This window comes from Ictalurus furcatus, chromosome 15, assembly GCF_023375685.1.
Source record: "Ictalurus furcatus strain D&B chromosome 15, Billie_1.0, whole genome shotgun sequence".
In the NCBI taxonomy this organism is placed as follows: domain Eukaryota; kingdom Metazoa; phylum Chordata; class Actinopteri; order Siluriformes; family Ictaluridae; genus Ictalurus; species Ictalurus furcatus.
The window spans coordinates 2,956,018-2,982,791 of NC_071269.1; the positions used below are offsets into that span (position 1 = coordinate 2,956,018).

Below are 26,774 nucleotides of genomic sequence, written 5' to 3' on the forward strand. Positions count from 1 at the left end.
ACAACGCAACTGCGGCGGCTCCAGATGTTTCGGCATAATGAAAGTGCCGAGGAGCCAGATGTCTTCGCAGACTGGGAAACATGCTGGAGAAGGGCACGCTCACCCTGGTTGGTGCAGTTGGCGCTCTTCTCGTCACTGTTGTCGCCGCAGTCGTTGTCTCCGTCACAGGTCCAGTACTCTGGGATGCAGCGGCCGCTGTTGCACTTGAACTGCACGCTCGAACAGGAGTGACTGCAGCCTGCTTCATCGCTGTTGTCTCCACAGTCATTATCTACACACACACACACACACGGATGTGGTCAGAAGTTAAACTCTTCTTTTACGCTCCTAGAAATGTGCCAACCCTTTATGTTTACAGCAGACACAGACTATGAAAAATATTTACAACCCAATAAGTTTCATACTGTTGAGGCGAACGTTCACTAAAAATGTTGGCATTAATGCACGTGTTTTTTTTTTTTTTTTTTTAAATCGACAACAGCCTACAAGATTGTACTATCATGGAATGACTTTTACAACTCGCCTTAACAGATAAGCGTGAGGTGTTCTATTTCTAAAGGTTATGTTTGGACAAACCATAAATTGATTAGCTAGCCCACCACGCAAATGAAAGCTCCAATGCGCTGCCAATGTTTTAGCAGCCCAAAAAACAAACTGACCAGGATTTTAAAAAAAAAAAAAAAAAAAGGTACTTAGCAAAATGTAATAACATATGACAAACTATATAAGTGTATAAATACAGACACAAATGAGTATATAAATCCCTGCATTAGGAAACGACTTGGCCTTGCATTAGGAAGTCATTTGGCTAATGTTTGGCTATGCCTGTAAAATACATCATTTGACTCTGGCTAGCATTTTTATTTCCTCTCAATATGAAAGGCGCACATTATTTGATTTGTTTTAGTCAGTGGTTCCACATGCCTGTATGTTCCTGATTCTGAAAAGAAGGGCTGCGTTCGAATATCCCCACTATACAGTAGGCGAAAAGCAGTACGCCAAAAGGAATAGTGGGTCCGAATACTCGGTATTTATAAAACGGTAGGCGAGAAATACCCGGATGTCCTACTGCTTCCGCCGAGATTCTGCAGTACGGAAGCAATGGACTGTGCGCTAGCCCATAAGGCAACGGGATTGGCGCGGAACAGCTGTCGGAATCAAAAACGTCAGAAGGCAGCATGTCGACTCTAAGTCGTAGGTCACATGACGATGCCAACAGGGTGGATGTAGTATATCCGGACGATATTCATACTACACACTTATACTGATCGGTACATACTGAATGGAATGCAGTAGGTACTGTCACAGTATGCGATTTCGGACGCAGCCATCGTCTATCATCCACGCACGCTGATTAATCTGACTAGCAAAAGCCGATGTGTGTACCACAGCAGGTGCTGGGATTCACAGCATGTAGGGTCTTGCTTTGTGAAAATCAATAACGAGAAGGGTTTTTCTTTCCCCGTCTTGTCTCTCCGGGTTTCTCCAAATGATCATCACACTAGCCGACTGAATCTAATTGTCTGCCAGCCAACTATTAATAAAAAACCAATAGGCTGGACAAGTAATCATCTTTTTTCCCCCCCGAGCAGCCCGGGCAGTCAGGGTTTGTCCACTGCAGGATGAATAAAGTTGAACTCAATCACAGAAAAAAATTAAATAAAATAAAATAAATCTCTAAATCCCAGAGAGTAATAAACAGCAAGAAAATGGAGAGAGAGGAAAAAAAAAAAAAAAAGCAAAACAAAAAACAACGACTCCAATAAAACCGCATGGAGTAAATGAAAGTACTACGACGCAGAAAGAATTTGGAACAAACAACAGGGGTCAAAGGTTCACTCACCATTATCACAACGCCAGTTAACGTTGATGCAGCGCCCATTGGCACATGTGAACTGGGTTTGTGGGAAACAAGTTGGGTAGGCTGCAGTCCAGGAGCGAGAGAGAGAGAGAGAGAGAGAGAGAGAGAGAGAGAGAGGGAGGATGTATGAGAGCATGTATGAGAGTACACAGCCGTTAAAACACACAGCCTAAAGCTTTAATGCTCACTATGAACAGTAAGAAGCTCATTAATAAGAAGCAGGCAGTGCTGATTTTTCCATCAGGGAAGCTTTGCAATAATGATTATCTTCTGAATCGTCACTCATTCATACATCATCTGTTAACAAGGATTTCTCCTTTCCAAACTGGGTTTGACTATGATGAGATTTAAAAACTACACGGGACCCTGTCTGCATTCATTCAGGTGGTCTTGCGGTTCACCGAAGAGCATCAAGCCTTATTAACCTGGGTAAGTGACCCAGGTTTATCCATTTGTCTCCAGCCAAGATCGAAATTTATGAAATTCATCATAAAATTCTAAACTGTCCAGCTATATAGCATTCCTTCCTCAGAAATGAAATCACTGTTCACACTCATTCGAAAATGCACTGTCGGCACCGACCACAGGACGCTGGTTCATCCGAGCGATCCCCGCAGTCATCGTCCAGGTCACACGTCCAGGTTTTAGGGATGCAGCGTCCGCTGGCACATGGGTGCTGGTTCGGAGGACATGTACGAGCTAGCACAGAAACACACACAGACAGCCGTGAACGCTCGGGCCACGTCCAAATTCAGAACAGTGGGCGGATACTATTGGTCATTTAGCTGATACCTGCGGGTTTGCATTATTCAGCACTGACGGCGTGTCTCATACCTGAGCAGGTGGTGTTGGACTCGTCCTCGTTGTTGCCGCAGTCATTATCTCCGTCGCAGAGCCAGCGCATGGGGATGCAGCGGTTGTTCTGGCACTTGAAGCGATCGGCAGGGCAAGTGTGCTGGTCTGATGGAGGAAGACGACGCATCGTAAACGCAACCTACTCGTACTAGGAATCCAAATATTTACAGACCGGGAATATTTTTATTCCTTGTCTAAATCATAGCGACCCAATTAACTTTGAGGGGATTCATTTTTTGTTCTTTTAAATGCCACGCCAGCATCAGTGGCTATTTTCATGGCGAGATCAAGGTAGGTAAAGCGGGGCATTCGAGTCATTCTTACCTCGTTACAACAATCAAATCTTACAACATTTCAGCAGAGTCAACAACAGCGGCTATATGGAGGTCCTTCACTTTAACATTCAATAAGAACTCCAGGACTTTTCCTGGTGAGACATTTTGGAAGCCTTCTAAATACGTATTTTCTGAGGAAAAGCGTTGTGTAGTATTGTTAAGAGCAGGACAGTCCATTAGGATATATTTTAACAGTCATTCTTGTTTTACAGGAATCGCATGTTGGAGGTTCTTGACCGTTCAGTAGGAAAACTTTGGGTGGAAAGACTGTGTGTCACATTAGGGCTGTGGAATATTACAATATGAAACCAATATTGTGTGAAATTATGTCAAAAATTCTCTTTTCGCAGAGAGTGCGTCGCCAAGACGTTTACACTTCAACACGGTTTAATAAGGTGTTTGGTCACCATGAACCACCAGAACAGTCTCTGGAACTGTAACGAAGTGATGAACACCATTTTTCCCCAAAAGATATTCGATCGGTTGGTGTTTTGATGATCGGTGTTCTACTGGGCTCAGATCTGCTGATTGAAGGCCACGGCATAAGTGTTGCATCATTTTCATACGCAACAACCATTCAGTGAGCCCTCTTGCCTTGTGGGTGGGGGCGGAGTCATCTTGGAAGAGATGTTTTTTTTCCCCTTTAATTTGTCACAGTCTATGTATATATACATAATAAAGGTACCAGAGTTTTTTTTTAACGCTTGTACAACTATCATGAGACATATCGTCTTAAGGCGTCGTGATATGATGTTTTTGCCACATCCTCACTAGAAGTCTAATCAGCTTAGCTTACTAAGTTTGGATGCCTGAAAAGCTCTTATGACCCTCCTCTCGTAATTTTATCCACTGCTTTTATTGAGCACCCATACGTGTAGCTTTCGTGATCTTCACATAATCTCGGTTCGTAGAGATTTTTTTTTTTATCCTGTCAGAACGAAAGAGAAGACTCACGGCAGAGCTCCGGTGCCTCGTCGCTGTTGTCCAAGCAGTCGTTGTCTCCGTCACACTTCCAGCGTTCCTGGATGCAGCGGTTGTTCTTGCAGGCGAACTCTCCGGGCTGGCACTGAGGCGGGGGGATGTAGGACGGATTGGCTGTGGAGACAGCAGTACAGCATGAAGCTTCAAACACAGCCAACGGGTAATAACGCTAATGAGAGCTTTTTAAAATTCTTGTCCAGCAAATACAAAATACAAACGGGACAGATTTCAAGGCAACTCAAAATCCAAATAAAGCCTCTCACTTTAGTTCCGTCTAAAGCCGCCCCCCCCCCGGATATATTTTGTGAACATTATTTAAAGTTTCCAAATAATATATTTTGGAGCGATAAAGCTTTCTATTCCTGAACTTTCCACTGACAGAAGACATTGGTGCTTGGACCCCTAATATCGTGGATTGTTATTCCCACCATTGTAATAAAATGTAATAAATAAATAAAATACAAATTTTTATAAAAATCACAGACCCCGGGGCTATACTTCACAGACCCCTGGGGGTTCCCAGATCCCACTTTGAAAACCAGTCAACTACAAAACAACTTGTGTCTTAGACCTCCTACCTTTACAGGTCTTGTTGTCAAGGTCCAAAATCTGGTCATCTGCACAAGCACAGGTACGACCTCCTGGTGTGAGCAAGCATAGACTGCTGCAGCCACCGCTATTGGCCCTGCATGGATTATGGCCTGGTGCTGGAAACACACATACGCAACACACACACACACTTTAGACCGCAAACACACAACGACTCAATCAATGACGACGACAACAATAAACAGACCCCATATCCCATTGCTGCTTTAAAAATAAATAAATAAATAAATAAAAGGGTGCGTTGTGATGGAAACAATCATCCTGAAATTGATTACTTTCCAATAACAGCATGTCCTGAAGTGTTTTATTCTTCTTGTACTGTAGCACAGCAATTAGTCAACAGTTATTTTTTTTTTCCCCCTTCCATTTATTAATAAAGACGACTTCATACCTTCTAACCATCGAATGTTGTGAAAGATCCGCGAGACGAGCTAGGTCCTGTTATCACCTACGTTATAGCAGTTATAAACAGGCTGTCCCTCAGTATGTCTCTCTTCAAGTTAAGACAATGGTAGGTTGTCATGTCAACAAAGCACAGAGTCCTCTGATGACTCTCCCATGGAGGAAACGTACTGTTACAAAATGCTAACGCGGAAGACGTCTTCCGTAATCTCCAAACAGAAAGCTTTACCGTATCAATGATTATGTTTTATTTACTCAAACATCACGTTATATCCTTCGGGTCTTAGGGTACGTGGTATGTCTACCATACAAGTCCCTGTCGAGACAATAACAGATCAGAACGAGCGCGTTAATATGAAGCTGTGATTTCAAAGTGCTCGTACTTTGTTGCTGCTGGGCGTCGTAGGTGCGGATCTCGTAGATGGGCGGCCTCTCGCTCCTCAGCAGAGTCACCTTCTTAGTCGTCATGTCCAGCTTATAAATGCCTCCGATGCGGTACTCATTCCAGAACAAGAAGTTCTTATAGTGGCAAAGGCCAAAGGGGTGGCTCAGCTCATGCCCCTCATACACCGTCTAGCCAATCAGAGGACAGAGCAGCAAGTTTACACTTTAAACCTACAGCTCAACAGAAGATTTTTTTCTTTTCTTAACGAACACGGTACAATTATGTGAAGCGTTGAATCATCCAGTCCATTTACTAGTAGCTAAAATGGCTAAACACCACCACTAAAACCCAATGTATATGTTTTCATCCAGATGCTTCACAATTCTTCTCACCCTGCGCTCAGTGGTGTTGAGCAACACCATCTCGATGCGGTCGTAATAGGCGTCCACCCAGTAAAGCACGTCCTGCTCGACGTCCAGACTCAGGCCGTTGGGCCACAGCATGTTTTTGGAGGTGATGAGGATGCCGGAGTTGGAGCCGTCCATCCACGCCTTCCTTATGCTGCCTCGGTTGGCATCTCTCGAGTCTTCCTGCCAGTCGCTCCAGTACATCATACTGAAAAACACCACATGCATCTGTATTACTGGTCTAGACATGATTTCATGTCATATAAAACGATCACGGGATCTGATTTTCATTTGGCTGTCTAGTAATCTGTCGTACAGTGAAGGGGTTGTATAGACTAGTTGACTCAGTAGTACACTCAGTACTTGCTGCTGTGGAGAGATGACAAGCAGGCAGTGGCAAGAACAGAGAGGCAGATGGTAAAGAAATGCAGCAGATATGTACTTTGTTGGTGTGAAAATTTCAGACTAGATGAAGCCAATTCTACAGTCATCCTCCCTCATTTGTCATTTACATTTGCTCATTCGGCTGATGCTTTTATCCAAAGCAACCTACAACTGAGACAGGATAACTACGCAGTTGCTTAAAACTTTGCCAGCAAAGGCATTTGTAATCTTTTTTTAAAAATTTTTTAAGGCAAACATTATCACTTTCTATGAAGTGTAGAGGTGTGCACACATCTGGTTTGTCTTTTTTTAATCCCACACCCGCCCGCTTTTCAAGTAATTCCGACCGACCCTATTCGGACCTGGGCTTACTGCTCTAGACGTGGCTGTAGCACCGTCATCGAACTATAAGGAAGGCTCTGCTGATGGACACGAGCTTCCATGCTGTGCGCTCTCCGTTCCAGAAACAACCGTTTCAGTCCAGAGAGCATTTTAAGAACTGGTACGTCCTTAATTGATGGAATATGATAGACAGATAGGTTAAAAATTTCACTTGAAGCTGGAAATGTCATTTGGAGCGTGTCTATGGCTGAGAACTGAAGCGCGGTTTGACGCATTCTTTTTCTGCTATTTATCAGCATTTAGCTGCACTGAATGAATGAAATGAAGCAGCCCAATACTAGTCATGTCCTCCATCAGTTTTGTGCATGAACACGATGTAGCCATGGAGTATGGAGCTGTTCTACCTCCTACTCACCGCAGTCACATCCATATCTAAAACAATGGGTTGCTTATATTCCCTTTCAGTACAACATACCGTTTCTCTTTTCCACTTTTAGATACATTACAGGACTACACAATAATACCTTGTTTCGTATTATGCAGTGTGAACTATTAAATAAGCGGCTGCGTGTACACGAGTGTAAAACGGGTACTGTAAGACACTCTTACCCGTGTGCCGGGTCCACCACTATGGCTCGTGGGTGGGTCATCTTGCCCTCAATGAGAGTCTTGCGTGTCTGGGAGGCTTTCTCCAGCTTGGCCACACTGATGGTCTTCTCAGGTCCATCATCTGTCCAGTACAGGTTCTGACCCATCCAGTCCACTGCTATGCCCTCGACAGTGTGGATTCCTACAGGGGGGCGGGTGTGTGATAAAAGGAGGCCATTTTTAAATATAAACTGTGATTGTTGGAGCTTAAGTGTAACGAGCACTTCGTAAAGAACATCCAGACTATCCTGAATGTCCAGTAATATAGTCCAGGGATACAACTATCGTCCTGATCCGGTGCAGACTACTGAAAAGATCTTACCGCTCTTTACGATGATGTCCCGTTCGGTGCCGTCGATTTTCTGCCGGCCGATGGTGTACGTGGTGGCGTCGCTGAAGTAGATGAACTCTGTCTCGGCGTGGAAGTCCAAAGCCCTGGGGTTGTTCAGGTTCTCGATAGGAATGATGTGCTCGTCATACACACGTGCATGCAGGTCCATGCCACGAATGACCCCGGGCCGACCTTTACCATACACCAGGAAGAGCTCGTGCTCCGGTTCTGAGGACGTAGAAAGGCATGGTACAGTCAGAACGAACGGTTCGACACAGCAACACACGCCACCGTCCTGAGGAACACCCATGAGCTATAGAAGGCAGCCATGTGCTGTGGCAAAATTATTCTGGTCACAATAACGATCGAATCTTTTTATCTTAAGGCACTATTGTTATCGTCATTAATGCTTTTTCCTGGTGTTTGGGAAACCCTTTAGAATTGCCTATATTGCTGCATAAATACGACCTAAAACATCAAAACATTTTCACACAAGTCTTAAAAGTAGACAAAGAGAACCCAATTAAACAAATGAGACAAAAATATTACACTTGGTCATTTATTTATTGAGGAAAACGATCCAATATTACCAATAATACCATAAAACAGTATGGGCTCTAATATCGCTAACTAAATCATATGAGAAATACAAGAAGAAAATCCCAACACGAATACACAATGCGGGTGAATATTTACATTTTTAACTTTGCGCTTTATCATTAACTAATAAAATCAAGATTCCAATAATCTTTTTTTTTTTTTAAAGCTTTATCTCTGTTACAAAGTGCTGGCAATGGAGACTCCTTCCATAAATGTTAAATATACATCAGCTTTCGAACAATTAGACGGTTTTAATCCGATAACGCATCGGCGCGAGCGCAGTAATATAAATCTGGGAATTCCCTTGCAGCCAGGACTACTCTCAAAGCTTCTGACCGATCAGGTTCGAGAATTTCAACATGCTGAGGTACAACACTATAATCTTCTATACATGCCCGAAAAACAAACAAACAAAAAAAAAAAAACAAGAGAATCAAAGAAGTGTGCACTCACTCTTGCAGGACTTGCCGTCGCTGCCCAGGCTGAATCCGGAGCGGCAGCGGCACGTGCGGATCTTGTGGCTGTTGGCTAGCAGACAGATATCGGAACAGCCTCCGGGTTTGCCGAACTGATCAGGAGCGCAGGCGTGACTGCGCACTGCGGTGGGGACACAGACGAGCATTTTAACCATCAACACACACACACACACACAGACGGATTAACCGAAAGAAGTGAGCTCCATCTGTTAAACATGCTACTTATTCAGATTCATTCAACTTCGGTCTTACTTCCTGAAACATGCGTCAGCCCTGAGACTTATATATATATAAAAAAGGTTTCACTGGGGAACACTACAGTGTAATTTATCCTAAGTCTTGGCTTAATTACTCTATGGAAATACAGGAAGCTTTGCCCTGCTTATATGAGTAAGGGTTCAACTGAAGGCGCTGTACCCGCAGGCTGGCGTCTCTGGTGGTACACGTGCAGGGCTCCACCTTTATCCACTCGCGTCACCACCTGGAAATCCGAGCTGTTGAAGCGGTTGACGCGGATGACGCTGGTCTTGGGCTGTATGTTACCGTTGTCCGAGTTGGTTGCGTACAGGTAGTTCTCGAACACGGTCAGACTGTACAGGTGTTCAATCTGGCGGTACAGAAAGGCACGATAAACAAATAAACCCTAACAGACTCTCGATGAATAGAAGGATCTGTCAAATGAATGAATGTAAATGCCCCTGAACAGTGCTGTGGTTTTGTCTGTGCAGCGAAGAGGGTTATGGATTACGGCAATAATGTTTTTTGGCTCGCATGCTCGTTTGGAAAATCTTTGGCAACACCTTTGTAAAATGTCAAAAGCTGTGATGCATAACAGTGTTTTTAAAACAACATTATGCAACGCTTGGCACCGTTTAAAGGCAAAATTTCAGGAATAAATCTCTCAGGATGCTTGAGAACACACTAATAGAGCTGTATTTCTACATCGGGGTAAAAAAAAATAATAAAAATAAATAAATAAAAAAGTCTTCCTTGAGAGCGAGTACATATAAAGACGTCCATATTTATTTTCCCTACACGGAGAAAAGAAGCAGAAATAGAAACCCAGCATGCTCCAAACTCTCTAATGGGAGTCAAAGGGAAGGTGTTATTTTTGTTGAACGTTTTTTTTATTTTATTTTTATCATCAATTCTTCAGTTCAATACAAGCTCCAAATCTGTATCTCTGAAGAGACTATTACAGCGGGAAGAATTTGTGCTTATGAGTCATCTATGTAGCAAATCTGATCAGGCATGAAAACCATAAAACCACAACCGCGACAGCTAAAGTAACCCGGATTAGCAGCTGCGTGATTCAAGTCTCATACAGCAGGTTCGTCATCACGAGCTACAGCGGCAACTTTTACCACAACGTCTCCGTCAAAAACAAATGCGTTCTTGCTTAAAACCGCACCGTAATTATCTGAACAGGAAACGAAAATTGTTAATCTGAGCAAATATTATGCACAGTTCGTCTTTTCCCGACCGAGACAGCTGTGTACCACGAGAAACTGTGATGCAATTCCAGGATTTATGGCAGTGAGAAGTTGACTGCGTGTGTGTGTGTGTGTGTGTGTGTGTGCGCGAAAGACGGTATGTGACGCTGTACGGACTGTCACTTGTGCGTGTGCGGAGCTTGCTGTACAAATGTGCGTGTACAAACTCTGCTGTACAGAAGGCGTATTTCTTTATATAAATGTGATCTGAAATGCCTCTCTCAATTAGAAATATGCAAAAACCTGGCTCTGATGCAAGTCTAGGTGTAGCGTTAATGATTTATGCGTGTCCTCACAAGAATATTAAGAGGAACTTGTTTCTGTGTGTCTACAAAAGAAAGAACCCCCGAATTTCCTCTCACCAGCAGGCCCTGAATGATGGTGTGTCGGTTCTTGCCCTCGTAGTCCACCACTTCGATGTAGTCCAGGTACGCGTCGGCCCAGTACACCAGCCTGTTGACCAGGTCCAGCGTGATGCCGTGAGGGAAGACGATCTTGCTGTCCACCAGCTTGGTGCGGTTCTGCCCGTCCATGTCGCAGCGCTCCACCTTGGGGATCTGCCCGTAGTCGGTGAAGAACATCTTCCTGCAGACGGGGGAAGAACATGAGAGAGGAAACCTCGGGCGGCTGCGGACGCACGGGTTTTCCGCAAACGATACGCGCCTGCTCTTGTTTAACCCTATTCAAGTATGCACGTTGGAGGATGCACAACAACAGGCTCCACGGACATACAGAAGAACTCAATATTGTTCATGATGAGAGTGATGACCAAAAAGAACAAAGATGGATTCTGTGTTGCATGACAGAAACGAATACTATTTTCGCCACAATCTGGTAATCTGCCAGTTCCCCTCCACCAGCCAGTATACTCCCTTATTACACGACAGCTACCAACCAGAGAGGGTCAAATCAAACAGATACTTCATTCGAAACATCTCACGCCATCCTTCTGACCCAGAGAGGACGGATACTTCTGTTCTCATGGAATCCTAGTCAAGAACGGCCGTGACATCGTCGGCATTCGGACTCGTTTTTTGATGTACAGTTTAACAACCTCAAATCAAATCATTAAGAAAGACCAGCCCATGGCATAGCTGTTTAGATTGTTACTTATTTTGAGTTAAATGCCACGTAGATGTATTTCCATAAACACCAAGCGGATTGATTACCTTATGACTTGATGCACAAAAGCAAATTATAGAGACGATTCATTGAGGAAATGCTTTTCAATCTCCGTAAGTCTAATGTTCTCACTGGCTGTTGCGTGATGCTGGTTTTTTTTTTTTTTTCTTCTCTCCCTTCTAAGAACTTTGAACCGGCTACAAGCCGTAACTCGTTTGGGACGATGTTCGATTTGAGCGGATCTCTGATCTACTCGTACTTAAGAGCGTAGACAATGGACACAAACACTGATCACTGAGAAACAAACACTTGTCTCTAACTTGCGGTTTTGAAAAACATCCGTCTTGGTCAGACTGATACCTCTGTACGGCAAAACATTTCACCATGTTCTTGCTGACCATGATATTTACGTACATCTTGTATGTAACAGATGACTTTTAAAGGGAAGTGATACCACAAGAAAAGGAAGTTATGATATCATCAATTACTCAACAGCAATAACCCTACCATAGATAGATGCTCATGCATGCGTGCAAGTGTGAATGCAACCCACTTCAGTCTAGAACATATTAGATGAGAGCTATATACCAGCGAAGCCCGAGTGTGGTACATGAGACCGTTTGGAGATTCTCCTGCTTGAAACGGATTCAGCTCGTCGGAACAAACCACGTGAGGTAGAAAATCACTAAACAGCGTAGGACTGAAAGCTTGACCGATGGTAGAAGGGAGACTTACCCCATGGTTGGGTCCAGCACAATGCCTTTGGGGTTGTAAAGCTCCAGGTCCAGCAAGATGACGCAAGTGGCTCCATCTTTCGTGCACACAAAGATGCGTTCGTCTACATCATCCACGAAGTAGAAGTTTCCGGTCAGCCAGTCAATGGCCATCTGCTCCACATCTAGGAGAAGAAGAAGCAAAGAATGTGATTTCAACCAATTTGTCCGTTCGATTAAACTTTATTTATATAGAGCTTCTAACAAACGACATTACCACAAAGCTGCTTTACAGAAATTCGGATGTAGATTTAGATCCCTAACGAGCAAGCCAGAGGCCATGGTGGCGATGAAAGAAAAAAAAAACACCCCGAGAGGACATAAGGATGAGACCTTGAGTGGACTCACAAGCATACCAGTCATCTTCTGGGTGACACCTGAGAGCGGGACTATAGCTCAATATACCGTTGTAAAAGAGTGTGTTGGAAGGATGTTCGGCACGAGTATATGGTTAGTAAGAGTCCAGGAGGAGCACGGGATAGTCTGTATGATTACAGCATCATGGTGAGATTATTTACTGAAGCCATGCTGAGGCTTGGGCATAAACTGTTATCATCCGGTGCTTCTGGGAACGTCCGTTCTGATTATCGGTAAGATGCAGAGCACCAATTATGAGATGAATAGAGAAAGCGTGTGGAGAAATGCTGTGCAGCTTGAGGAGAAGCCTGCTGCTTCGTTTCATATGCTACATATCTGCACACTCCTCATTTCACAACATGGAAGAGTCTGCTAGCGAGAAGGTGCGGAAGCAAGGACACGTGCAAGTCTGTGAGACATAATGAGAAAAGAGTGCTGTGCAGTATTGGTGACTCGAACGGACCAGAGACACACAGGCCCATGCCCAGAGGGAAGTATGGAAAACCATTAACCCTTAAAACACATAGGAACACACTCAGTCCCTCATGCTCATGCCAGATTCCCCGGTTTCTTTCCATCCAAGTTAAGACAAAAGAGCAGAGTTACAGTAATTATCCTACTACAAAGCAATGAAGCTGCAGTTAGCTTTATTCCCTGAGCTCATTTTGTTAATTACCGAGTATGCATGCATGTCCGAGTGTATGTGTGTGTGTGTTTGTGTGAGCAAGAGTCTGTGAGAACATGTGCCAAGCACTGACTCACTGTCACAAGACTATTATTCACTCTATACGTGGCAGTCAGATGCATACACACACACACAAATAGAATGGCAGCGGAGTCAAAAGTACTAACAATACGACATCAGATGATTACCGGGCTTGTTATGACTATAGTTTTGTCTTCCTGAACAAGTGTGTGTGAACGAGCCCTTATATTTGATCCAAACATGATCAACAAAGACCACGCTACCCATAAAGACACCCCCAGTTTCTGGGAAGTGCTCTGAAACACCAATAAAGTCTGTAGTGTGCATTTCTGTCCGTGACTCCCTCACTGGGACAATCGTGGCCTTTCAGTGGGGGTCCTTCCAGATCCCAGCTGTGTGGGGCAGGCCCCAGTGTGGTCCAAGCGGCCTGCTGTTTTAACAGCCGCCAGTGCGGTTCCTTTCGAAAGAGACTCTTGCGCTCTTCCCTTCGCATTATCCGACTCAAAGCCCCATAACTACAAGTCTTCAAAGATGCCTTGCGCACTCGCTCTTCCCGTTGCAAACTTCAAATCAAGGCCCTTAAACGACGATTCTTCTCAGATACTTTACTCTAGTGGTACGGACTAAAGAGTGGTATAGTTAGCAGTGCAAAGCTGGGCTGTAGAATCTATGGTGCCAAAAAGAAAATCTTTTGCATGGACAATACCCCTTTATATAAGGTGTTTAAGTTGAGATTTTTTCACAACTTTCCAGGAACGAGGTTGACCAGTCATTTGTTGGAAGAATCTCCAGTAATCAGAAAGGCCTGGTCCAGACGCGGCAGCAAACAACCCCGACGTGGAGAGCAGCATTGGGTCTTCTGGAGGCAGGTCTTCACGGTCTCAAATTGTCTGCAGTGTGGTCGGAGTAATAAAAGTTACACTTGCCCTCAGGAGTACCAAAAAGTGAGAAAGTTCGAGTAGCCTTCCCTTGAGTGGTTGATGTTTTTCTCCAAACTCTTGAGTAAGGAGTTTGAGAGTGACCGTCTGCAACACACGACCGTACGTACCATCGTCAAATTAAAAAATAAATAAATAAATAAAAACGCTCTCTGAAAGCTACCCAGCTAGACTTCATCACAGACTCACATTTTACCGCCCTACGTTATCCTCCTTTTAATTCCAGCAAAGCAGAATCTTGTTGAGAGATACCCTCAACCACTTTTTACATTCCAGGAAAAGCTGCACAGTTAATCTTTTATTGGGAACTTCGACCACAAGGGGTTTCAAGGCTTTAGTAAAATGTCCTGACTTTCTCAGGGAATGGACAAGCCTACACACATTTCTCATGTTATCCTGGCCTTTTCGCCACATAAAGTGGAAGATGGGAAAGCTGTTGTGAAACAGGAAGAACTGCAAGAACATCTGCGATCACTCAGGAGCTAACAGCAAAAGCACAAGGCTGGTGAAGGGAGTGGAGGCCTCTGAGGACGGAGCACTGCACAAAAACATGCTCAAAACAGGTCAGTCAAAGTCAGCAATGAATTGCTCATGTATCTTGTAATGATGAACTCGTAACTTCCAAATTACCATTCGCAGAATCAAAGCTAGCCAAGTGGCAATGACCGAGTGTAACTGGAGCGTAAAAGACACAGTGCAAAGCAGCAGTTGGGAAAAGGTTCTTAAAAGATAAATGGTATCAATAACACCGAGAGGATGGTGGGGGAAGCAGTGAGGACATGAGCCACACAAAGGGAAATAAAGCCTCGAGTGTGTGCGGCCAGAGACACGCTACCCACTGCTTCATGAATGAACGGCTCTTTTTAATCCCACCCCACTTAAACAGATTCTCAGACACACACAGGCGCATCAGATAACGGACACTAGACTCAGCCTAGAAACCTGGCAACTACTGTAGGCTGCGGTTCACATGGGGCTACCTAAAAAAAAAAAAAAAAAAAAAAAAATGATAACGCACATGCCACTGATGACAAATCCAGGTCCTGGGCTAGAATACTGAGCTGAATTGTGCACTGCTTCCGAGCCTCTCAGAAGGAATACTAAATGCAGGTCATGTGTCCTGAATGAATAAACGTATATCCAGAGCACTTTTCTTTAACAGCTAGGTTAGTGCTTGCGATTTTAAAAACCGATTCCTCTACATTCTTCCCTGCAAGAAACGGATTTTAGCCTGCTATCCTGAAGGACAACACATGAATCCAACAGGGGGCTGATTGTGAAAGTATATGCATGGGATTTCTCGAACAGCTGGAGTAGCTAGACAAAGTACCAGATGCATTCCAGTAAGCAGAAACACGAATCACGCTATGACTAGCTAGATTTACCCAGCGGATTGCGGAATTTTACCAACGTCAAGGTTCGAGTTCACGAACCAGTATGAGACACCTCTCTACAATCGGGAACGATGAGGCCTCGTGTTGAAATGCTAGCACATGACACTTATGCATGACTAAGACCAGTGGTTCGAACAACACATCAATCTGTCATGGTGCAATGCGTTCACTTTAAAAGGCTGAATGGACAACTCTAGTTCACGTCTGTTGGGCTTTTTTTTTTTTTTGGGTCATGTTTATTTTCACAGATGAGCCTGGTCATGAGGGCACATCTGGACTGCTCATCTGCTCAGCATGTAGAAATTATAAATCCCCTACTCATTGTAAAATTGGAGATCTCTGGCTAGTCAGCGGCACTTCCATTCAGCCGTTCCATTCTGCGCTGACCCAAAGGACAAGCTTTCTATGCGACCCATTTGTACTTTTCCAGGTAAATGACCCCATGCCACTCACTCGAAGATCTCCTGGTCTTTTGCAACCCGAGTTCATGGAGTCACTACAGGATCTCACTGTAATAATATCTGCCTTAATAGTCTAACGTAAACCGAGGAGCCGAGGTTGGAGATTTATGGCACCCCAGTTAAGAGTCAGAGCAGAAGTTCATGTCTGGAATTCCTTTAGTATAACAAAACATCTGATACACTCTCAAAGTAGGCAAATCATCTCACAATTAAAATCTCACAAGGTGCATGATTCACAGCATCCGGTGTTAAATAACCAAATGAAACGCATTCCATATCTATGCTGTGAATCATCGTGCATTATGGAATGCTTGGCATACCGCAATAATCGGCAACATCTGGTTCAAGAATGAGCCACCACGGAGCTGGTGTATTTTCACACCTCGGTGGTTCATTAAAACGAATCAATTTGCCCAAAGCCTTCACATCCGCCTCCACATGCCTCCAGAGAGACCAACTCTCAAGGACAGTGGAACATCAAACCCTCTCAAATCTGCTCCAGAATCACAGCTGAGGAGCGTCTGTGGATCTGCAGCTTAAGCCTTAAAACGAGCTTAGCTGAGCCTGGCTGGACCTCGAAGACATTCCAAAACCCCCGAAAGCGAGATGTAGTCTTTTCTCATTGATCTGCATTCTTGTGTGCTGTGGTAGACAGCTGAAGCTCTGCGAAGCTTGGGAGGCCGAGTCATGCAAGTAAGACGTGCTGTGAAAATGCTGGCTGGCACAATCAAGCCAGAAATCACGCAAACTCCAGTACGTGATGAAGAAAGGAAGGCTGGCTTTTTTTTTTTTTTTTTTTAAACCAAACAACTACTCAGAATTCAGTTCTGCAACAGGGAGACTAAAATGGAAAAAAAGGAAGAAGCGTCTGCGTCATCGTTTTCTATTGTCCATCTGTGTGTCGCACTCAAAAGAGATGGTCCGATGTGAACCTTTTCAAAGTCCGTACTGTAGTCCAGATGTGAATGTCGCAAGGTATTTCACTGGATCAAACTTGAAAAATATTAAAGCAGCACCGACCAATGAATGGAAAAAAAAACCCAAAAACAAACAAACAACAAAAACAAACGTAATCCACCGACTCCGGTTTTAAAACGTGACCATCAAAGCTTCTGTAGCAGATCCTCACATGCATTCGTGTTAATTAATTAGTTTAGGTAGCTCATCCAGAACGGAACGTTTGCACAGAATATATGGCTTGTTAAGAAAATCGACGACGAAAACAGACAGTATAAAGACTTTTCAACTGTGTTTACTTGCTGCTTCAAAACAGATGTCTCGTCTGTTCAGAGTCACTGGCATTCGTCAAAAATCGTAACCTGGGCCGCCACTATGAAACAAAACAACCACTTCAAGCTAATGTTTGTTATTTATAGCTATGGAGTCATCACTAATGCTTAGGCATCAAATTAGGTGATTCTTGGTAGCATTCGGTCATGATAGCCGCTTATCTGTGAACCATTGTAAGCGAGGAACTGTATTTAGCGGGACCTTATTGAATACCCTCGCTATAGGAGAAGAGACAGCCACTTGGTTTTGAACATATGGAAGATATTCTTCCGCTACAGTTGTGAATGAGAGCTGATGGAAGTCAGGCGTGATGAAGGGAATGCTGTAAATGCAGTATTTAGGGACTGTGCTCCTAGATTATCCCAGCATGAATCTCTGGTTTCTCTCTGCATTTCTGAGCACTTGCCATCTGTGGATAAAGGGCGGTGATCCAAAAATCCCTCCAGTCATAGATGCTCTACTACTCTGACCATCAGACATGAATAAACACCATGCTCTACTATAACTGCAGTTAGAGATTATTTATTTACTATTTCATTCACATTCGCTGCATTATCCTGGTGGATCCGGAGTGAGTCCACACTGGACCAACTTTATACAATATTCAATGGGCTAAGGATCAGAAGACACGTGTAGTAATGCAGATACTCGGAATGGAACTGAAGCCTGCACACTGGTTTGGAGAGCAAATACAAGATTATGCGGGTGTGTTGCTTCTGGAAACACATAGAAGACGCAACAGCAGCAGAATGCAGCATGCAGGCCACTATGATTTAGCACCATGTCAGCATGTGACTCTTTTTTTCCCCTTTCTTTCACTATGGAGAACAGACCTGCTTGGCTGAGCACTTTTCCCCCCTCCGAGTTGTCTGTCAGGACATACTACACCAAGAGCAGATGAAGCAGGAGACTTCCCGCTTGGGGTACGGTTAAATCTTAATGAGGATTAAATGGGTTGCAGTGTGAAAAACATGGATTGTAATCTGTGTTGGAAAAGGAGCATATTAAAGTCTATAGAACAGGATTGGGTAAGAGAACTCGGTCTTGGAAGCTTTTCATGACCCTTACAGACCAACTTTATCAGCACATAGCATCTGATACTGTTTATATATGGTGGTGAAATCTGGTAATCTGCTGTCTTAGGTCTACCCGACGATTTAACACGGCGCTAAAGTCAGAGGAGAAAAGATCCTGATCTTGTGTCCTCATTACTGTGTCACGTAGGTGTCGACGTCTTTAAAAACAGAAATGATACGACTCGTTAGCTTGAATCCTTATAATCCCTGTAGCCCATTACTAATAGAGATGTCTTAAAGGTGCAGTAGTCAAGACCTTTCATTTCTTATTTGTAGAAATACCCTGAAAAATATGTAGAACGTGATTAAAAAAAAAAAAAAAAAAAAATTTGTTTATGGCATTTACTTATGGCTTCAACAAGTAGTACAAGCGTATTAACTGGATGAGAAAACATGTTAGGATTCGGAAAGCTGACGTCCGGTCCGGAATGCTCGTTTGTGTTTGGATGAGTCTCCTGTCGGTCATTTTATAGACACTCTAGATCCTGGGGGGCGGAGCTTTCATTAACATGGGTAGGAATGGAGGAATGGGAGGTGGGCTCGAGCAGTAAAGAAAAAAAAAAAAATCATTCAAAAATCAAACCCACCTGCTTAACTGTTAAAAAACTATTCTGAAAAAATCTTACTTAATACACCTTTAAAGCTGCAGTCCCCCCCCACCCATATTTCCTGGCCCATCAATTAGCTCCGCACCTAGTAGAAATGCAGCTACTCACCTCTGGGGCAACTCATATGTATTTTACAGAAAGGAGGTAGGGTCAGTGGGGAGAAACTGAGCACTAAACTGCTCCTTTAATGCTTCAAACCTACCGATTCGTAAAACAAATACTTACGATGCAGACTCAGGGAGATGTTAACAGTTTTCTCTTCGGTGAAGCCCTTGGCGTTAGGGAATCTGGCACACTTGAGCATGGTGGCACTTGGCGCATCACCAACGTGGATCCAGCACACAGTTTCCTCAGCATAGATGAAGTCCATGGCTGTGGTCTTGCGCGTGCTTACAGAGACAGGGTTGGCACCATTCAAAGACGTGGCCTGGATGTTCTGCGAGTTGGCGATGAGGAGGTATGGAGGACGGTCCACCGGGTCTGGAATTCAAGAACATGTGATTGGATAAAACGTGATCATGTTCCAAGCTGAGTCCATTTATCGTCACCCCATTAATGTAGACATGAAGTGAAAAGTAACATCTGCCTCCATGATCATGCGTGATCAACATATAGTACTTAGAGAAGTTGTGTGGAGTTTTTTTGTGCATGTACCATTCTTGGCTTTGCAAGAGCGGTTGTCCGGCTGAGGCAGGTAGCCCTCCACGCAGCTGCAGGTGTAGGAGCCATCTGTATTAGTGCAGGTCTGACTGCAAGTACCATACACTGCGCACTCGTTAAAATCTGTCACAGAAAAGATACAGTGAGTTACAGAGCACACACATTGCACTCTACAAACATTGTGAACCAACTGAGACAAAAACAGTGCTGAGGCTATGAGGTGATATAAATATCTACAACAATCATGTGCACGCTTGCCAACCATAAAAACAAAAACAAAAAAAAAACAAAACACATGTAAATTAGCAAATCTGTTCAAACCAAAGTGGAAGTGAGTGCACTTCTGCAAAAATAACTTTAAAGCTTTAAGGACATAGAAATATAAAAAAATAATAGCTATATTTCATCATACAAAAAAACAACCCAAAAAAAAATTAGCACAAATTAGCAAGGCAACCACAAATGTTTTTATGTTCATTAACTATTGGTTAAAAAAAGGCTGGACTGTAAAAAGCATAAAGGCAAAAATAAGTGGAATGGCCATGTGTAAGCAAACAATTTCACAAATCAAGCAAACAAGAAACAAATTACGCATGAAAATTGAAAAAAAAAAAAATTCTGCTAGTTAAAAGTGAAATAAGCTGATTAGGTGAACACCTGGAACACCCGCTCACCTCTGCACATCTTGCCATCTTCTCCGACTTCAAAGCCGCTCCCGCAGTAACACTTGGGTCCAGAGGGGGTGATCGAGCAGCTGTGCTGACAGCCCATAGTGGTGCAGTTATGCACAAATTCTGCAACACAAAACAGAACATAGGATGAGTAAGAATGCTATGAAACTTATCCTACGCAAGTAGGACCTTCACTAGGACGTGGTTTCACTAGAAAGACCATTGCTGATGATGTGCGAAATAGCACTGGGGAAAATATGATATGATATTGAGATAAATGATGACACAATACACTTTAATCAGATATCACCAGTATCATTTTACAATATTTTTTGCTTTATAAATAACAACAACAAAAACTGATTAAATGATAAAATTGCAAAATGTTAATTTATACAGAATTTATTTTTCCTCCTTTTCAGGGTTAAAGAAATTAAATAAATGCCTCATTGAAATAAATAAAATCTTTACACAGCTTGGCTGGCATTCAGCAAGCCTATGTACTGTGATAGGATTATCTTCAAGTATGATATCATTTCTGACGTTTTAATTAAATTTTTCTGGGTTTTTAAAATTGCATTTAACGGATTTTTTAAACTCAAAGTTTATTTGTCTTTTTTTTTATGCAACATTGTTTTCCTGCCCAGTTTCTTAGCAAAAGATTGTTATACATGTATGTCATGGATGGTAGAAAGGTTTATTAGAAATGATTATTTCTTTGCTTAATCAATTAGTTGGATTAAAAGGCTCATTTTTATTTTCTGTATTTTTCTGAGAAGTAAAAAAAAAAACCTAAAAACTTTATTTCACATTCTGGACAATGTTGTCCTTCAAACATTGTGCAAATTGAAGGCTATTTATTTATAATGTTAAAAAAGAAAAACAAAAGCACAGACTAAGTGTTAACTGGTAAGAGGTTGAATGTTCTGCAGTAACACACATTCACTCATTTGAACACAGTGACATGTTCCTTTATTCTGTAAATGTACGACACTTCTTACATTTCTATACAATGACATGTCATAACCCCATTACAGTTACCGCTCTCATAAAAACACAATCGCTTTAGTTTCTAAATATCGCTACATATAGCATCAAACAACACATTTGATCAGAATGAATATTTTAGTCGGTTATTGCGCTTCCTTTCTATTGCACGGTGTTTGATTGATGCGTACGCGTGGACTCGCGCTCGTTCAGTGAAGTTTAATGGAGACTCGATCGCCGTCAGGACGAGTCTTTATGTAAAATGGAAACCCTGGCGTGAATTTACTAAATCTAACATTTACAGATAAGGATATAAAGGTAAAAATGTCATTTCTGTGCTGAAGAAAACACGTCTGGAACACATTAAACAGCACACGCGTCTGTCTCGACGAGACACGTTAATACACTTACGAGTTTGTCTGAAGCACATAATATAAAATATTCTCATGTTTTGGACGACCTGGACCGTGCACTTTTCCCCCAGCGGCTCACTCTGTGACCTCCGCTGTTTTTCCAGATGTGTTTCAGTCATAAAAATGCATTTTGCACCATTGTGAAGCGTCGTCACTGATGGGGGTGGGGGCGGGGGGGTTAGGGGATATCCACAGTGACAGGGTCACAGACCCAACTAATCGATAATTAAATTCACTGTCGATTATTTTAATTATCGATTAGTTGTTGCAGCCCTAGATGACATTTTCCTCATATCACCCACCCCAGAGGGAACAAAGTTCCCTAGTTATCATCATCATCTTACTTTAAGATTATTAATGAAAGACAGCACTGACTCGCTAATAAATGGGGTCGTGCGAACAAAGAGGATCTCATCAGCAGATCTAATACGAGACGTTTCATAAATATGGGCTGGCGTCTTTTCCACACTGTGAAGTGAACCTATAAACTGGGGAATTAAGATTTTATCTGGCACCCATATCAAACCTTCAGGTTTATCTGTACTCCTGTATTACACCCACAGCACTGGAACCAATTCAGAACCAAATGCTTTAAAATATTTCTGACCTGACCACCCACAACATACTCCCACAAACACACAGAGGATCCTTCCTCCCCCAGACAGAGAGAGAGAGAGAGAGAGAGAGAGAGAGAGAGAGCGCTGTCCACTCCCAGGGCCAGGTTTCATTCCCTGGAAACATAACTATCTACGCTTTAAAAAAGAAAAAAAAAAAAGTAGTAACTAACATAACATAACATAATAATCTATGGCAAGCTAGTTAGCTAGTCAAATGCATGAATACAGACTAAGAAACAAATGAATATATGGTTATCCTCTTTTAAAAAAAAAAGTTTCTAATGTCTTGCAGTATGGTCATTTCTCCTCTGACCACTCTCATCAACGAGGAGTTCTGTTTCATTCCTCCTGACCACCAGAGGCAGCGCTTAAGCACTAATGGATTATTGCAGCGCCAGCTAGATAGGTTGAGAGCGTATACCAACAAAGTCACATGGTGACGTAGGCTGTTTTGAGGAGAATAACCACATCAGCCTCTTTCTCGCTTGACTGTGATAGGTCGTTGATTTTTTTCATATTGTCAGGTGCAGCTTACAGAGCAGCGAAGTATTGCCCTCGCAAGCTGTGACAGCACACTCCTAAGTTTTTGGGACCAGGAGTGGATATTCTCTCAGAGTTTTAGTGAGTTTTTGCCTTTATTTAATTATTTTTAGATGGAATTACTCTGTGCAACTCAGTGCTATCTGGTGGCTAGTGATGCCGCGCCAAAGTTGGCGGTTCCCCTGCTAGCTTACGTTGCGGATTCTTGTCGGAATTTGTGACGCTCTGTGCTCCTCGGTGCTATTCGGATTCTCACAGCGATCATAGATATATTCTCTTCACATTCAGCAAGTGTTCCTGCTGTTAGCCTTTCGGTTCTCTCTGGAGGCATTTATTATCGAGGCGAGCATGGCACACAGTTCTTTCGCCACGGGCTTCCCGCTGTCATGTAGGTTGTGTCCAAATACCTCACTCTCTGATGTTGGCCATGATGACCAGCCGTCCTGTCTGGGACGTCAACATCTAAGAGATGCCATCGCAGACCCGTGCCTGCACTGTAGTCTGCTGCCCATGTTGGAGAGACGGCTCCATCTCGCCTTGTGGGGTCTCGGGTTGTGCGTCTGTGGCAGCCGGTGCCCCCATCTTGAAAAAAGGTGAATTCCCGGAGGGACTGTATGGAAGAGACTTTTCTTTATAAGACTGTGGCTGTCCTTTCTTCTGAGATGTTAGACAAAGCGTCTCCTTCAATCACTTCAGCTGGCAGGGTCTGCCACGCCTGTGGCTATAACACAGGTCGGTCAGGGTTGTGCCAGTAGTAGAAATGGGGAGGAGTCTCCTAACCCTCCTTTTCTTTCATGTCAGCCTGACTTGGATATATTCTTTACATCTCTTGCAGCCCCAGTGGTTTCGCCCGACGAGGTTTATGGGGCAATGTGTGATGCCCCAGCACCCAATGTGGCCGCACAGACTCACTCCTAAAGAAAGCATACGACTCTGCTGCCTACATAACCCGTGCAGAAAATACGGACCGTCAATTGCTCCTCGCTACTTCCAGTACATTGGAGTCAGCAAAAGGTTGATCCCTCAGTCTCCTGGTTCCTGCAGACGGCACTCCTCACCATGGGCCATGTGACCCGCGAGCTGGGTACACTTACAGCAACACTCCTGGCGGTGCGCCACCAAGTGTCACTTGCTCAGGCGAAACTGCTTGAAGACTATAAAAGGACTCCGCGGGATCTTCCCATCATTCCCAGGCTCCTCGTTGGGCTTAATGTTATGGAGCTGCTGGAAAAGCGGGTGAAATTAACAGAGGCTGCTCACCAGCTGACAAAGGTGCAGCGCAATACTGCCTTCAAAGTGCCACCAGTTCCACAAGCTTGCCGTCGTTCTGGAAACCACCATATGAAGACCATCGCTTCCGCCACCATCATACTACTCTGCAACCTCAGAGCTCACAGGGGCATGGGGTGGCAGAGGATCCTACAGGTTTCCAACCTCCTCATCAGCAACAGCCAGGGGATCCACACCAGCACCCCCCCATCACCACTACCACCACCAAAAGGTTGCACCCATAAATCCTGAGGTGCTTGGGCCGGCCGCCGACTGTTTGTAAGCGCAACACCCACAGTATTGGAAGAACAAATCAGTGGATCCCTGGGTTATGACCACCCTGAGCAGGGATTACGCCCTGCAGTTTCGATACCGGTCCCCTAAGTGCTCAAGGCTTGTCCCTACATTGATTAGGGATGAAGCTTGTTCTGTGGCTCTTTCCCAGGAAATCTGTTCTCTGTTGGGAGAGGGAGCAATAGGAAAGGTACCCCCACTTGTACAGAGGGATGGTTTTTATTCAACTTATTTTCTTGTTCCAAAAAAGAGACTGTGCTTTTCATTCTCGATTTAAGGCATCTAAACCTGTTCCAGAAGACTCTGCTTTTTCAAATGTTACACATGGCCAACGTTATTCAGTCTGTTATAATGGGGGATTGGTTTACAAGCGTCGACTTTCACATTCCAATCATACCTCAACACAGAAAGTTCCTATGTTTCAGTTTCAAAAACCAAGCTCATCATTTCAGAGTCATTCCAGTCAGTCTGTCCCTGGCCCCTCGTCTCTTCACAAGATGCATGTGTGTGGCTCTGTATCCACTGTGGTACTGCTTTACCTGAACAACTGGCTGATTTGTGCCCCCATGAGGTATCAACATCAGACAGCTTTTGGAGCATGTGCAGAGACTAGGCCTCACGGTGAACATGATGAGTTGCCTGAGTCCGGTGCAATCGATTGCCTTTATCTGGAATGCCTCTGAACTCCCGTATAATGTCTGCTACCCTGTCACACGCTCGGGCTGACAAGATTTTACAGCTCCTTGCTCGTTTCCGGCTGGGAGTGATGTTGCCATACGGTGTGGTCCAGCAGCGAATGGGAATGTTGACTGCTGCCACTTCGGTGATTCTGCTGGGCCTGCACCACCTCAGGCCTCTCCAGTGGTGGAACAACTTGAAGTTGAACCCCACCAGACATGGTCATCGGCTGATATCTGTTTCCCACCGTTGTGTTCATGCGTTGACACTGTGGAGTCGCCGGGAGTTCTTAATGGCGGGTGTACCACTATGGGTCATTCAAGGGTCGTCCGAAGCAACCAGCTCGAGGGATCTCCTCGTGTCCTACTGGCAATCTGAGGCAACTGATCAACTCTTTGTCTGCTATGGTGGTGCGCAGAAAGGTGGCGCTGTGTCAAAGCAAAAACTGTCGAACTGGATTGTAGAAGTGATCACTCTAGCGTACAGAAGAGCTCAAAGGCCCCTGCCAGGAAGTATCTCCTGTCACTCTATTAGGGCTGTATCTACACCAGCACTTTCTGAAATATTCAGATCAGCCCGTCTGGCACCAACCACCACGTCTGATTGGATAAATGCATAAACATGCAAGAATACTCATCTTTCTAATAAAATGGTCGGTAAGAGTACATTACAGAGAACCATATATTTTATTTCAATTAAATTTTGTGTGTATAGCACTTAACACTTATTTTTCTACATTTAATTTTAAAAATTCCCTAAGGAGCAAGCCAGAGGCGATGGTGTTGAGGGGAAAACTCCATGACAAAGACCTTGAGAGGAACCCGACTCAAAAGGGAACCCATCCTCATGTGGGTGACACCATGCGATTATAAATATTTTCTCTTCTGTAACTACTTACTATATATTAGCTATTAGCTTTTGAGCAACTTATAAGTATGAGCATCAGAATCATTTCAGAATTCATTATAGTTTTAAATTGAAGTCTATTGTATCGATCTAGAGTTATTAACTGTTCGATGATGGAGACATGAGTGCAAAACTGTTCTTAGCAATTGCAGTCCTAAGGCTATCCAAGGAAAACCATGCACAGCCATCTTTACGGTTTCTATGTGGTACTACACACAGTAATCACATGGTGGTCTTTAGGCTGTCTATGTATATAAGCATGACTCTGTAAAAGATGGTGAATCACCAGTAAAGGAGTGTGTTCCTGTCAAAAAATGAAACCGTTGACAAGCCGACTGTCACATCACCTACAACAACAAAGAAAACCAGAAAGAGTGGAATATGTCAGAAAGATAGAGTGATAACGCAATGCAAAAGAATCAGCACTAAATCAATTACTCTTAGAGCTCATAGACCGGGAAAAAAAAAACCTTGAGTGTCTTCCTCCGTCTCGCACTTACACCCACACACAGGGACAATAGGGGTCCTCATCATACAAAGCCTATGGCCCTTAGAGCTACAATAGCTCTTTTGTGGTGTGTGTGTGTGAAGCGAGGAGAATACGTGGCCAAACACTACAGCCCGTATCAAATCAATTCCCGCCCCCGTCCAAATCCCAGCCTGTCCCATCCACTTTCTTCCTCACCCACAAATACGCCCCCTCCACCGAACACGTCTCACACATGCTATAAGAAGCGTGGCGTGTCATTTGTACAGAACTAAGAAGCATCGGACAAGCTCGCACAGCTGCCGACCATGCAGGGGGTGCGGCTAAACACATTTACCGTGAAGTGGTTTTCCCGGGTTTAGGGTGCAGGATTCCTCCCTCTGAATTTCTCTGTAGCAGTAGTAGTATGCTTTCTACT

At 43.8% G+C, this 26,774-nt stretch overlaps 1 protein-coding gene across 2 annotated transcripts in view; it reads right to left on the reverse strand.

The window, feature by feature from the left end:
* Positions 1-26,774, reverse strand: part of lrp1ab (low density lipoprotein receptor-related protein 1Ab) — a 150,850-nt gene that overhangs the window by 63,282 nt on the left and 60,794 nt on the right. For both annotated transcript variants that reach the window (XM_053644002.1, XM_053644001.1), the window contains exons 4-20: positions 20,169-20,288; positions 19,489-19,617; positions 19,060-19,314; positions 11,967-12,129; positions 10,472-10,694; positions 9,034-9,223; positions 8,594-8,737; positions 7,532-7,768; positions 7,171-7,351; positions 5,821-6,043; positions 5,427-5,616; positions 4,611-4,739; positions 4,006-4,146; positions 2,696-2,821; positions 2,444-2,560; positions 1,844-1,924; positions 104-271 (exon numbers count right to left, since the gene is read on the reverse strand). In XM_053644002.1, the coding sequence (XP_053499977.1) occupies positions 104-271; positions 1,844-1,924; positions 2,444-2,560; positions 2,696-2,821; positions 4,006-4,146; positions 4,611-4,739; positions 5,427-5,616; positions 5,821-6,043; positions 7,171-7,351; positions 7,532-7,768; positions 8,594-8,737; positions 9,034-9,223; positions 10,472-10,694; positions 11,967-12,129; positions 19,060-19,314; positions 19,489-19,617; positions 20,169-20,288 (2,817 nt within the window). The remainder of the gene's footprint in view (positions 1-103; positions 272-1,843; positions 1,925-2,443; positions 2,561-2,695; positions 2,822-4,005; positions 4,147-4,610; positions 4,740-5,426; positions 5,617-5,820; positions 6,044-7,170; positions 7,352-7,531; positions 7,769-8,593; positions 8,738-9,033; positions 9,224-10,471; positions 10,695-11,966; positions 12,130-19,059; positions 19,315-19,488; positions 19,618-20,168; positions 20,289-26,774) is intronic.